The 14,917-nt window shown below is 41.4% G+C and overlaps 1 protein-coding gene across 2 annotated transcripts in view; it reads right to left on the minus strand.

Moving 5' to 3' along the window:
* TTC5 (tetratricopeptide repeat domain 5) overlaps positions 1–14,917 on the minus strand; it is a 136,394-nt gene that overhangs the window by 102,288 nt on the left and 19,189 nt on the right. For both annotated transcript variants that reach the window (XM_085618592.1, XM_085618593.1), the window contains exon 2: positions 3,041–3,173. In XM_085618592.1, coding sequence (XP_085474718.1) covers positions 3,041–3,173 — 133 coding nt within the window. The remainder of the gene's footprint in view (positions 1–3,040; positions 3,174–14,917) is intronic.

Genomic DNA, 14,917 nt, shown 5'->3' on the forward strand with positions numbered 1-14,917 from the left:
TTGACTCTCTGAAATTATTTAACATTTGGGTCAGTGACTCTGTGAGCATGTCTAAAGTTAATGCCGTTTCGATCTCTATGGTTAGTTGGAGGTCATCATCAGGACTAACGAACAGTGAGGAACACTATGGTTTGGGAAATGATCATTTAAATAAATTATAAAGGTGGGACGTTGGTCAAAAAATAAATAGATTGCAATAAACTTACACGGGCCAGAAGGTCCTAACTGTCAAGGACAATAAACTTTACTAATCTTTCTTTTGTAAGCCCACAGAAAAGAATACTCTGTTAGAATACCACAGATCCCATCTTAAAGCATTGACAGATGGGCTCCTATATGGGCAATTTCTCAGACTAAGTAGAAATTGCAAACTGAAGGAGCGCTTTTTCAAAGAGGCCAACACTCTCCGATTTAAATGACTAGAGAGTGGGGCTACCTAAAAATCTAGGTAGACCGTTCAATAAATGGGCATGGCACTCCTCTAGGGTGAGTCTACTGATACCCAAAACAACCGCTGAGTAAAAACACTGGTGTCACTTTCCACTCTTTATTCAACAAAATTGTGAAACACTGGAATGTATTGCGGTCAGGTGTTATTAACCTAGACGTCCCTCTTTACTCGGTTAAGCTCACACAGAAACATTATAATACCTCAATGTCAGGTATGCCATTAGTCACCATAAATGTGGAAATTGTGGCCTGTACCTTCACCTCCAACACAGTTGTGTTACATTACCAAAACATTAGACATGATCTCTAGTTTTTGCCTAATTGCTACTTCCTGAATGTGCTGTATATAAAGCAGTACATGTCCATGTAACCTGCTGTATTTTGGACAGAAATCACAAAGTCAAAGCATGCATTAGCCAACACAGGAGTAGTATTTGATATCGGGTCCAGAGAGTTCCTCTTGTGGACCATTACATCTCTGCTAATTACAGCGAAAACGTGATCCATTGGCAGGTGACAGACGTTGTTGCAAAACCTCCATGGAGTAGCAACCTAGACTCATTAATCATCGGGTTAGGGTGTAAATGGATATTCTGCCACCAAACTATCACATATGGCTTGAGTATCAATGAAGAATTGAATGCGATCCTTTAAGTTAATTACCTAGGCGATTCCCCATTCTATTGTACATTCCCCTTGGAATGCAGGCATATCTTTGTCATTTTGACCCCCCCCTTTTTTTTTACTCCTCGCACTCATTACCCGTAGTGATTCCAGATCGTACCAAAGTAGAATTTCTGTCATTTCTCGTATGATTGACATTATGATTTCACTATTTTCGCTTCAGTTTCACTTTTTTTTTGTTGGTAACTGCAGTAGCCCCTAACCATGACAGATTCTGTTATCAATTTAAAACACAGTCCATACAAATCTGCATGTATGCACCTCACCTTGCAATTATTTTCCCTCCAAGTGCTTTTTTATTCTCCACTGACCACGACACGCAATTGCTACACCAGATCCTTGAACCATGCCGTGGCCAATTCTCGTGGATCTCTGCTCCCCACTGCAGATTACTATTGTAGAACACTGTTCTTAACCATGAAGTAGGATTGTTCACCGGGGACCCATACATCGTTTCGGGGCTTCTGCATTACTGCTCTGACCGAAAATATGCAATTATACATCCATATTGCTCTTAATCTCTGAGGTTCTTTTGGCATTCATTCTTTAAAATAATGTAGAACAATGATGTCCACACTGGTACAGCGTGTCAGAGTTATTCTATAGCACTGTTCCCCACTGTTAGCCTACCCCTCTAGTGCCATCATTCCAATATAAATATGTAACAAATTAATTTACACTATTTATTGTTTTGATTGTATAAATGCAAATGTACAAAAATATGACATGATTTTTGATAATTGCCTAGTTGTTATGATACTATGAAACTATAGACGGGGCTATGACGTGGTGTTCCACCACCAATATAAAATGAAAGCCTTCTACTATGTGTATGACGTATGACGTAATAATGTTTTTTATCAATATGTTTTATTGTGATTAAGGTGCCACGTAATTGTCCCTACTGTTGCCACCATCACATTGATTATAATTATGTTTCATACTTAATTATTGTACATGGTTACTTTAAATCTTGTGGCATTTTATTGTTCGGATTGTTCCTCACAAGAGGGCCACTCATACCCAATAAAGCGTTGCAGCATGAGTACACTTTTTGACACACGGATTTGTTGTGCCCACGTTCCCTCATACTGCAAATTCTCAGCAGTCCTTGCCACCTTTGCATTGTTGCCATCTGCCCCAACAACTGGTGACCCACTCCCTTTGTTTCATTTATTGGAACATTTACAGTTTTTCCAATCACTGGAACATATTCTAATTTTTTTATCCTTTTGATTTCCTGACAGCATAACATTTCTATAACCACAGTGGGCCCTCTGCTGCTTGTCCCTCGATTCAATTGACTGTTTAGACACCATTTAAGTTATCAACAGCAATTTCTGACTTGTATTCAACAGTGGGACGTAAAGGCTTGGCTGACTAATTTTTTTAACTCAACTCCTCCGGCTGGTCTTATGAATAACCCATTTTTCCATTGTTCCGATATAGAATCATTACACTATTCTACTTGTAAGCATAACACACTCTTTCTGCTTATTTCCCAGGCAGAATCATCATTATAATTCACACAGTTAATTTGTTTTCCAAGTTCGGGTGAGTAACCTACTCCTTCAATCGCCTTCCTTTTCTTCTCTCCTCCTTTCTCTGGCGATTTATTACTCATACCCCTACCTTACTTGCCGGTCCTTCTCCAACTTGTAGCATTCCAAAATTAAATTATTCTTCAAGGACCTTCTGGCCCTTGGAAGCGTCTTCCGGTCTATTAAGTTCTGACCAATCTGCCACCTTTATAAATCATCAATTCAATTTTAATGATTGTTTTCCAGATTATTTACACTAGATTACTGATGTTTTTTTGTAAGAGGGGACTGCTGTCTCGCTTTGTGTCAGTTGGCATCCACCCACTCCTGAATGTCAGAGAATAGTCGCTGATTTCACAATGTACCTTCATATCTTTTAACTTGAGGCAGTGTCTTTGCCATCTCGTCGGCCACATCCTGCTGCTTCTTCCCAGCATCATCCACGCTGTGCGTCTCAAAATAGTGATCTCGGAAATGGTACAATTGATCAACAAGTTCCTAGAGAGAAAAAGTATCCAAGTGAAAATTAGGACTATAGAGGAAAAAAAAAAGCAAACACCCTCTCTACTCTAGTTCAAAGTTCACAGAGCTATAGAATCACTGACCTCCGACACATCGAAAGAGTTTTCTACATTCACAGATCATTGGAAACAAACTGTTCAATGAAGTCTCATGCAATCCGCACAACATTCACCTCATACAATTCACATGAAACGCCTCCATTTCCAAATCCCCAGTGCAACAACACTTCCCTATATCCTCATTTATTTCATACCTAACCGGCATAGTATGGGTTACTGAAACCTAACTTACTAGCCAACCTAGAGGCCTCATACACTTAGGTGACAATTAGGAGTAACTCGGTGTGCTTTGCAATATTTATCACACCCCAAAAAAATCAGATACAATGGGGGCTCAGAAATAACTGGCTACGATAAACAGCACATATGTGTTTGGCCCTAAAAATAAGCTAAATGTCTCCAAACTTACCAATTTATTGCCAGTTAAGCTTTGGCAGGGTGAACCTGCCTAAATATAATTTGTTGATGACTCTATTGTACCAGTAATTACCCGATCCTGTAAACGCCACACTACTTGTAATTGTGATCATAGGGATTGGGGGGAAAAGAAACCGAACACTCATAGTCCAGGTCTTCGGTGAAGCACCACTCATCCACACATCATTGTCTCTTCCAAAGAGGTTCAGTCATTCCCAACATCTGTGGGTTTGCACTTGCTGACTTGTGAACTACAAAAATACAGGCAGCATTACACGGCAAATATTTGGAAATGTGTGTAGTGGAAAACTAAGAAGTAGCTCTTCTTCATACAATGTGCAAACATTTCTAAGGCAATATTGATATGTAGCCTTCTTTAGAAACAAAAAGAAAATTACAACACAATGTTAAAAACAATAAAGCAATTTCGACCCAAGACTTCTCTAGCGATGTGTCCGGTTTGGTCAGTAGATAGGCACCAATCTTTCACAGGAGCAGAGAATAATGTCTAGTTCCCAATGCCTCACCAGATTCCTACAAGGTCGATATATAGTATGAAAACCATGAAAAGAACAAGCATTGGCATAGCAAATAGGTCTCGCCTTTGGGACCTTGTGTTTAGCCAGAACTTTTGGCTATGTTGTAGAGCATTGTGGCTGCTGTGCATCATGTTGAAAAGTTATAATAAAAAGTATTATGCGTTTTTGTTACCCTTTATAAAAACCAAGACAACATTATATACAACTGAACAACATGATTAAAAAAAGGTTTTAACATAAAAAATGTTTTTTTTGTACTTGCACTGCTGGCAACTTCTTCCTGCCTGTTCTTATGCTTGTTTGTTAAAAAACAAATTATTATGGGGAGCAGGACATAAATAACGGAGGTTGGAAAACAGTAATTTAATTAGAACACGAGCAGCGGACGGACACTAGGGGAGAATCGACAGATGCCAGATTCCGAGGGCAGACTGACGTGTTGCTTAGGTGTTGTTTAGGTGATGCTTAGATGTAAAATAGTAGTGGTGAGTGATGTTTGGTGCTCAGGTGGTGCCACTAAATGGTGTGGAATGGAGGTACGTTGTGGATTGTGGAGCTGAAATATGTTGTTTGGTGTGTAATTATGTGTTGTGTATTGGAAATGTGTGGAGTTGAATTGTGTGGCCCTTTACTGTGGTGTTGAGTGAAATTATGCTTAGTGAAATTGTGTCATGGTATGGAGAGTATTTATGTTGATTGGTGGTATGTTTATAGGTTTATAGAGCGCTCGAATGCCGAGGCGTCTTGGCGCTGAGGTGTAGCAGTGAAGGAGACATCAAAAACGCTCATATGGTGTCAAAAAGGCGAGTTTTTAGCCCTTTCCTAAAGACCTGGAGGTCAGGTTGCAGTCTCATGGCTAGAGGCAGGTTGTTCCACAGTCTAGCCAAGCAATATGTTATTGACCGACCGACCGCCCCCCCCCCCCCCCCCATCGTGACTTTTTTATTTTTGGGACCCTAACAAGCCCCTGTGTAGCTGATCTAAGAGAGCGTTCAGGGACGTAGGGTATAAAGAAATTCCCCAGATCTTCTATAGCGCCACCATACATTGCCTTGTGCACATACGTGAGCGCCTTAAATTCCACACGTTGTTTGATGGGCAGCCAGTGCAGGGATCTAAGTGCTGCCGAAGTTGGTTGTCCTCTGTTAAGACCCAACAGTAGCCTAGCTGCTGCATTCTGTAGCGACTGCAGCTTCAACAGCTGACACTTATCAATCCCCAGAAACAGGGCATTGGCATAGTCCAGTTTTGAAAGAAATAGAGCCACCATCACAGTTTTTTTGAGTTCAAGTGGTATGAAAGGGAGCACCTTTCTTAAAGTCTTCAAAAGATAGTAGCATGAGGATACCAGGCTATTTACCTGGGCATGTGGCGTGTATTTATGTTGCATTGAGTACAGTGCAATTATGTGGTATGTTATTATGTGGCACTGAGTGGTATTATGTGGAATGTATTTATGTTGCATTGAGTAGAGTGTAATTATGTGGCATGCAATTATGTAGTACTGAGTGGTATGTGGAGTGTATTTATGTTCCATTGAATACAGTGTAATTATGTGACGAGTAATTATGTGATACTGAGTGGTATTATGTTGAGTGTAGTTATGTTGCATTGAGTAGAGTGTAATTATGTGGCTTGTAATTATGTGGTACTGAGTCGTATGTGGGGAGCATTTATGTTGCATTGAGTAGAGTGTAATTATGTGGCTTGTAACTATTTCACACTGAGTAGTATTATGTGGAGTGCATTTATTGTTGCATTGAGTAAAGTGTAATTATGTGGCGTGTTATTATGTGGCACTGAGTGGTATTATGTGGAGTGTATGTGGCATTCAGTAGAGTGTAATTATGTGGCGTGTAATTATGTGGCACTGAGTGGTAATATTTGGAGTGTATGTTGCATTGAGGGCAGTGTAATTATGTAGCATATAATTATGTGGCACTGAGTGGTAATATGTGGAGTGTATTTATGTTGCATTGAGTAGAGTGTAATTATGTGGGATTTAATTATGTGGCACTGAGTGGTATTATGTTGAGTGTATTTATGTTGCATTGAGTAGAATGTAATTATGTGGCTTGTAATTATGTGGTACTGAGTCGTATGTGGGGTGCATTTATGTTGCATTGAGTAGAGTGTATTTGTGTGGCTTGTAACTATTTCACACTGAGTGGTATTATGTGGAGTACATTTATTGTTGCATTGAGTAAAGTGTAATTATGTGGTGTTTTATTAAGTGGCACTGAGTGGTATTATGTGGAGTGTATGTGGCATTCAGTAGTGTAATTATGTGGCGTGTAATTATGTGGCACTGAGTGGTATTATTTGGAGTGTATGTTGCATTGAGTAGAGTATAATTATGTAGCATATAATTATGTGGCACTGAGTGGTAATATGTGGAGTGTATTTATGTTGCATTGAGTAGAGTAATTATGTGGTGTGTGATTATGTGGCACTGAATGGTATTATGTGGAGTGTATGTGGCATTCAGTAGTGTAATTATGTGGCGTGTAATTATTTGGCACTGAGTGGTATTATTTGGAGTGTATGTTGCATTGAGTAGATTATAATTATGTAGCATATAATTATGTGGCACTGAATGGTATTATGTGGAGTGTATTTATGTTGCTTTGAATAGAGTGTAATTGTGACGTGTGATTATGTGGTGCTGAGTGGTATTATGTGGAGTGTATTTATGTTGCATTGAGTGGAGTGTAATTACGGGGTGTGTAATTATGTGGTACTGAGTGGTATTATGTGCTTATGACCTTATGATTTATGGCACCTCTTAAAGCAAACAGAGACATTTTGGTCAGGAAGAGAAGGCAATAGACTAGAGGCCCATACCAGCTATACATGCTCATCAAAAGCGCTGGTCTAACATTAAAACCTATACACACAGGTACATCGAGGTATGTAACCGATTTGATAAAAATGCCCGTCGGCTCCAAAATCTGATGCAGCAAGGACTCAGTTATTGAACATGCGAAATTCAAGAAATTCGAAACTGTCCTATCTCAAAAACCAATACGGACTCCTCTCGCACAAACTGAAAGTCCCTTCCAAACCAATGAAGAACGGCGACAGGCATTCTCTCATTCCGGAAAAAATCAGAAGCTATCTATTCTCTATGATCCTAACACAAGACGTCTGCAGTTATGTCACAATCAAGGGCTTTATTTAGATTGGACCTAGTCTTTCATAACCTTGTTGTTAGCTGCAAACAAAGATGACGGAACATCGAGAAAGTTAGGTAGCTGTCTTGCCTTTGAAGCTATCAGGCGAAATTAATGGGGGATTACATATTATCCTTTTCATTGGCTAGGCAACTGGGATTACGCGATTTTGCTGGGCGGCGTTTTTCGCATAAGCACCAGTGGTAGATACTGGGTGTGGTAGAGGTATGTGAGTCTGATAATTTATGTGAACTGGTGCGCCCCTAAGGCTCCTCTCTCATTCCGTGCGTTCAATCAGCTCTTTCATCAATGCTCTGTGCTGTTCACTTCCTCAGATGAGCAATACCCCTCATTCACAGTCTTGGCCCGCCTGTCTCCTACACTACTCCACCACACACTTGCTGTCCTTTGCATTGCCCCCTTTGCTCATACACAGCTGTCTCCTATACAATAACTCATCCTCGTGCCCCTCACCTGGTGAAAACGAAGTACATGAAGCTGATTGTGGTGCATGTCAGCAGGGTGATTGTGTGAGGTTTGTAGAAAAAGTCTATGGTGATGTCCTCCACCTGCTGTTCGTTGATCATCCTGAAGTGCAGCTTGTAGTTGGTATCGTCTTTGCTCTGCATGCGGGCTCTCATGCAGGACGCCATTTCCACCTGCTCCCGGCCTGCCCCTGGCACGGGGGGAGTTGGGGGTGGGGGCAGAACAAGCCACTAGTGTAATGCAAGGGGTGTTCGGGTACCTCACACTATCTGCACAGAAACTGGCGGAAGGCAGAGACCGGCTCGGAGAGAGCGGGAAGCGCCAATGTTAGTCAATAAGATGACTACGGTCTGGGGTGGCATTTAATGGATAGGAGAGGAGCTGAGCCGGGGTCCCGCTATACTTACTCTAAGAGACCAAGTAAAAAAAACAAGCCCGCGAGAGGTGTAGAACGAAAGTTATTCAGCCCTAACATTAAACGTGCTATTTTTTTCAAGGCTCCTTTTGAACTGGCAGTAGCTGTAAAGAATTCCTGCACTATAGGAACTGTGGCGGTGCAGCGTGGTGCGAGGTACTACTGAAGCTACACTGAGTAACCTGAGACTAGAATGCAGCCTGACCTCCATCGGGCACACTGCGCGCCGCCAACGATAATTAAAAACAGATGGCACACGCCGAGCACCCTAGGCCAGGGGACACAGAAAGCAGGACATTCACCCGCCTTGGGCCAATTGCGTGCTGTCTTTCTTAGAAAGACGCATGCAAAGGCCAATTTTGAGTTGAAAGCCCTTACTAAAAGCCTCACAGAGCAGCGCATGAACGCTGGCTCAGGCGAGACCTAAAAACCTGGGAGGATAGGGATTAGAGAAGAAATTAGCTATGTATTCCTTAAGGTTCCTGAGCTCTCCACCCACGTCTGTTAGTTAAATTCTCCTGGTGGTTTGTTTACTGACCAGCAAAATTAAAACGTTAGATTCAGAAAATAATGCATACTACATTACCCTCAATTACCATTACATTTCTAAATGGATTCTGTCTTTTTAACATGCGCAGAAAACACTGGATGTTAGCTTCTCTTCTCTCTGTGTATCTCTATCGTCTGTAGACTCTCAAAGTAGTTTGTTTTTCACAAAATGAACACTGCATATAACGAACCTATTTTAATACAGTTAATCCATTCTTAAATACTCCTTTTCGATTGGCTTGCTAATTCTAGAGTGTTTCCATACTTTCCATTCTTGCCTCTAAAGTTCATTTAATAGATTTCTGGAGAAATGTTCAACACATCTGGGATCCAAAAAGCATCCATTACAGCTCTACTATAACAAGGTCGATAAATAATGGCTTACTAATTTGGCAAATGAGCTCTTGTTTCTGGTAACAACTTCTCTCTAACTCCGAGAGAAACTCACCTAAGAACTTTCAAAATTGAAAAAGAAAATAAATTTACCATGCTGCCGCCGTCTCCCACACATCGCCTCTTGCTTCTTCTGGACCTGGGCACAGGCTCCCAAGCCTGCCCTGCGGCCAATTCGGAAGCTGCACTCGCATGACAGCAGCTTCAGGATTGGCCGGAGCGCCAGCAAATTGCGCTCTCGGGCAGACTGGGAGCCTGTGCATGCTCTCTCCAGCCCCAGCAATGCAGCTGAGGCTGGAGAGAGCTTCACTGCGCATGAGCTGTTTGGCTGGCCTGAGACAGCCGGCAAAACACCTCATGTGCAGTGAAGGGAGTGCCCATCACACCCCCACCAGCAGTGTCATCCCCGGGACCTGCCCCCGTTAGAGTCCTGGGGGGCAGGTCGTGGGCATTCAAATAAAACAATAATAAAACGGGTTTAAGGCCAGTTTTATTATCGTTTTATTTTCTGCAGGTGGCGGCGCTCCTCCGCTCTAATAGAGCGGCCGCCCCTGTCTTTTTCCTTCATCAAGCATCGCAAGATCTTGCAAGGCTTCATATAAAGTAATGGAGTGGCAGATCTGGAGGCCACCTTGAAAGTGCTTCTCCTCCACAACGGATCCCAGCTGTGTAGGAGGATTTCCCAGAGTTTAAAAAAAAAGAATAAAAACGCTTTTTAGGGTTCCACTTGCACTGTGCTTGTAAAATCTATTGTATTTAATATAATTCTTAAAAGAGGCTTACATCCAAGTGGTCTGGCTTGGGCATGGTCTGTAAACTCAAAAGCTTTGCACAGCACAGACAGGCAGTGTGATAGTAACAGCAATACAAGTTAACAAAGACTTCATAGTTTAATCATGTAGGTCAGGTATAAGAAGTGCAAGGGCCCAATGTCCTAACCTTGGATGTCTTTCTGAACAAATTAGAGCATGTGTCGTGGACAAAACAGACAAAAAATGCAGGACGTGAAAGCTGTTCATAAAGGTGGCAGGGCCCATCACATTCCACATTCTTATTCATTTTGAATAAAACAAACCACTGATTCCACTTTCCTTTTATGACAGGTGTCAATAAAAACATGAATGTAGGCAACTCTCAATTTTGGCACGCCCTGTGATGTCACTAGATAGAGGTTCACGGTTGCTGATGTTAAACTCGTGTGCTATCTGGTTAACTGCACAAAGAGCGCCAGGATAGTCATCTTCGACTAAGCAGCTACTCAATGGCTCTGTCTGTGGACAGAACTAAGAACTTGTAATTGCCCTTAGAAATCTGCACCTAATAGTCAGTAAACCGACATGTTTCAGCACAATAACATTATGAGGCTATACTTTTACAACTGGCCTAGTTAAAATAGGCCAGCAGCGCCCCTACCCCAGAGAGATAGGAGTTCGGACTCCGACTCACTGTGTGACAAGAGCAATGCCAACATTGCTTTGTTTTCTTGACATTATTTTCTTCTCATCAGGTAGTTGGTCTTTAGCATTGCCTTTTGGTCAGCATCATGTTTCCCTTGTGGGGTCAACAAAACCTGAGCCACCCTCCATTGCTTATTATAACACACCTCAGAATTTATTCACGGTTGTTTTGCAAGTCACTGTCAGTAATAAACATAAGCCGCACATAAAAAGCAGAAGTTTTGTGACAATGTCATCCCCGGGACCTGCCCCCAAGACTCGTCAGAGTCCTGGGGGCAAGTTGTGGGGATTAAAATAAAACAATAATAAAACAGGTTTAAAACCTATTTTATTTTCTGCTGGTGGCAGGGGGACAGCAGCGCTCCTCCGCACTTAATGGAGCGGCCGCCCCTGTGTTTTTCCTTCATCAAGCATCGCAAGATCTTGCAAGGCTTCACATAAAGTACTGGAGTGGCAGATCTGGAGGCCACCTTGAAAGTCCTTTTCCTCCACATTCCTATTCATTTGAATAAAACGACCACTGACAAGCCAGGTCTGGTGGCTCTGTGGACTGATGCATCCACTGCAGGGGCCTGTGTTTGACCTCATGGTCACAGGTTCAAATCCCGGCGGGTCCACTCAGCCTTTCATCCATCTGAGGTCGATAAAATGAGTACCATTGAGTTGTGTAACAATAAACATCTGCAAAGTCAAGTGGTGCAGAGTAGAGTGCAGAGATGTGGAGTGGTGCAAAGTGAGTGGAGTTGCATAGAGTGGAGTATGCATGGTATGGTAGTGCACTGTCATTACAGACAACACATGTTCAATTGAAATGACCATTACATTTGCACAGACATACAGTTTTAGTAATAAAACTGTACAGTGCGCAAAATAAATTTTTGGGAATTTGCATCTCCTATTCTAATGATTTGTTTTGATCATATCAAAGTATTTGTTTCCAACACACATCTGAATTATCAATAAATGAGCTTCATTTGTGTTCCTAATTCTGATATATTCTGAAATATTTACAGAGTTCATTTAAATGTTGTCGTGTGCTAGAAAAAACCTATTTCCTAATCCGATTTTCCAGCAAGATTGTCACATACATCCTCTCACTTTGAAGTCAGAAAAAGAAAAGCAAACAAGCGCTCTGGGAATACAGCGCCAGACATTTGACCAGGGCCGGCTTTAGGGCAGTGCGACTTGTGCGGCCGCACTGGCCGCTGACCTTTGGAAGGGGCACTGTGACCTCAGGGGGGGCGCTGTGTTTAGCAATACCTTATGATAGGAGAAATGAGGGGCACTTTTGCAGGTGGGAAGGAGAGAATCCGAGGAAGCGTTCATGGGAAGTGGGGGCGCCAAACGAGATTGTCGCACCGGGCGCCACCAGCGCTAAAGCCGGCCCTGCATTTGACCTCAGTCTTTGCATGCACAGCAAATGTAACAAGATAAGAACACGATTTGAAGGTCTGTGTACAGAAAGGGAGTTATTGGAAGAGTACAGAATACATGATTTAGGCAACAGACGGTGCAAACTGGACTGGGAGAGCCTAAAGCAAATAAAGCCAGCAAATAGAAATCCAGAAAATGTGAGTTCCAAACCACAAAGCCAATGGTGATCAACAAATGGAATGCATTCCTAGGTCAACTTTCTCAAAGTCCCAGGATGTCTTTAGCAAACCAAACAGCTGTGCTGTCTAGAAGGCTGTGGCCTTAAAATGGTTAACTCGGAGGCTGTCAAAGTGTAAGATTAGATGTCAGGAAGTCGAGTATCTAGGTCATAAAGTTTCGAGTTTGCGCAAAAATTGTCTAAGCAAAACCACATGGAAACAATCTTGAAAGTTACTGAAATCAATGGAAGAGTTCATATAACTTCCGGGGTTAACCGAATTTTATGCAAAATTTGTTTAAAGTTATGCAAGCAAGGTTGAACCATTATGATACCTTTTCAAGAAGAAAGCACAGTTTATTTGGATCACTGATCAGCAACAGTCATTTGTGAAACTTAAATGTGAGATGATGAAGGAACCCTTCTTAAAATCCACTGCAGAGGGCACACAGTGTGTAGTTTCTGTGAATTAGAGCAATTATAGAGTACGCATGATTGGGATAGAAATACTATGGAGATGGATGGTTTGTTTCTTATGCTTCCAGGATTTTCAAGGAATCTGAAAAGAATGACTCTGTAATTGACAGTTACCTGTGTGTATCTGGGCAGCTGAGCATTTTAGCACAATCTTGTGAAGAACAGGATTTCTTGAACTGGCCACATTCTGCTGGTTAATATGTTGCTACTTGAAGGCGATAGGCACCTTACAGCACGTTTGACAAGGCCTGCTGCTAACCAGGCTTGTGGCAAGCATTCCAATTTAAAGTGTAGTACATTCCAGGAAGAGGCAAGGTGCACGATGACTGTATGTCATTGTGTGATGTTTGCCCTAAAAGGGGTACGTCACAAGTGAAGATGAGGCAGAACGTGAGGTGGCATTCAAGCTGATGAACATGAATTTATGTGATGGCAGTGCTGGATTATCTGTGGTATACATAGATGTGTGGACACAGGAAATGGCTAAAGAGGAAGAAATGAATTTGGTTTTGAAATACATGGTTTAGGGTTGACCATAGGAGAAAACAAATTGGTGAAGATTTGGGTGTTTTCTTCACAGCAAAGGATGAGTTAAAGGTGAATGACAATGTCTTGATAAATAGAGACAAAGAGTACCTCCAAGAAAAATATTTTTTCAGTAGGCCATAAAGGTCATTAGCAATTTCATGCACTAAGAAGAGGAATAGAAAACACTATTGGTGGCATGAGATAGACAGATTGGTGATGGATAGGTAAGGAATTTTTCGGCATTCGCTAGTAGTGCTAAATGCACCTTTGTACGTTGCTAAATTTCTACCAGTGGAATTTCCAAGTGGGCATTACAGCAAATTAGGCACAGATATGATGGGTCCATTTGCTTTGATTCCTAGGAAAAACTCTACTTCGGCATCAGTAGACTATTTCACTTAAGGCCTGAAGTTAAACTAGTAGGAAAGGCGACTTCAAGCGCGTCGTTGAATTTTGCGAAGATGTTTTAGTAGAGAAGTTACAAGAAATGTTATTTCAGGCAAAGCACAACAATTAACCAGCAAGGAATTGGAGAGTAATTTGGTTATGTATAGCTTTTTTAATAAAAAGAAGGTCAAATTATTCTCCAGTACCAAATTGCAGATGCAAAGATGTGTCAAAAAGTAATTTAAGGAATCAACACAACTGGCAGTGAATGGGAGGACTACCTTGGAAGTAGGCTCTGCAGTTGGCAATGGTTAAGTACATAACAACACCAAATTAAGTGATAGCGTAGTCGCAATTTTAAGTTTTGAGGGGAAGAGAACTAATTCCATGGTGACCAAAGGAAGAGAGTTGTGTTTGAGAAGAAAGGAATGGTGTGTGAATTTCAAGAAGGTAAGACACAGGGGTGGGAGTATACCAGGATACAATTAAATAATATATGAATCCTAGGAGAGGAAAGATGTCCAAAGACCGATTTTATATTGGTGATTGGGTTTGTATCTGATTGCCATTTGGCAGAGGAAAGGCATAATGGTATCCGGTCAGAGTTATGAAGGCGTTCAGAAGCTGTTAATAGTTGAGGGAAGCAGATTTAGGAAATGTACTAAAAGCTCTGTGTGTAATGGTTGTGGTTTGAGAAAAATAAATTAAAACCAGTTTTTTTTGTTATAGGTAACTTTATTTGATTAAAATATAATCATAAAAGCAGGAAATACATACCACACATATGCAGCATAGGTAATTAAGATGACCAAAAAAATGATATAAAAATATGAGTTTTAAAACTAAGTAGCAGCAAAATATTTTTTTAAAAGATTGATAATGTAACAAAACAAGCATTTACAATGCAATGGTCTCGGCATTGTTAAAGTTAGAGCTATTGGCACTGCTCATGACATTAATTTTGTTTATGTTTTTATTTTTAAAACATTTAAAGAAACGCCATTGTTATTTACAGTGTCAATAGCTTAATCTATCTCAAATGCGAGACCTATTGCATTTGCACCCACACACAGAGCCACACACACAAAGCCACCGACAAACACAGAGCCACCCACACAGAACCACCTACACAGAGCTATTCACATAGAGCCACCCACACACAGAAAGAGCCACCCACGCATAGAGCCACCTACAAAAAAAGCCACCCACACAGAGGCACACACATACACACACACACATAGAGCCTCCC

This window comes from Triturus cristatus, chromosome 7, assembly GCF_964204655.1.
Source record: "Triturus cristatus chromosome 7, aTriCri1.1, whole genome shotgun sequence".
In the NCBI taxonomy this organism is placed as follows: Eukaryota; Metazoa; Chordata; class Amphibia; order Caudata; family Salamandridae; genus Triturus; species Triturus cristatus.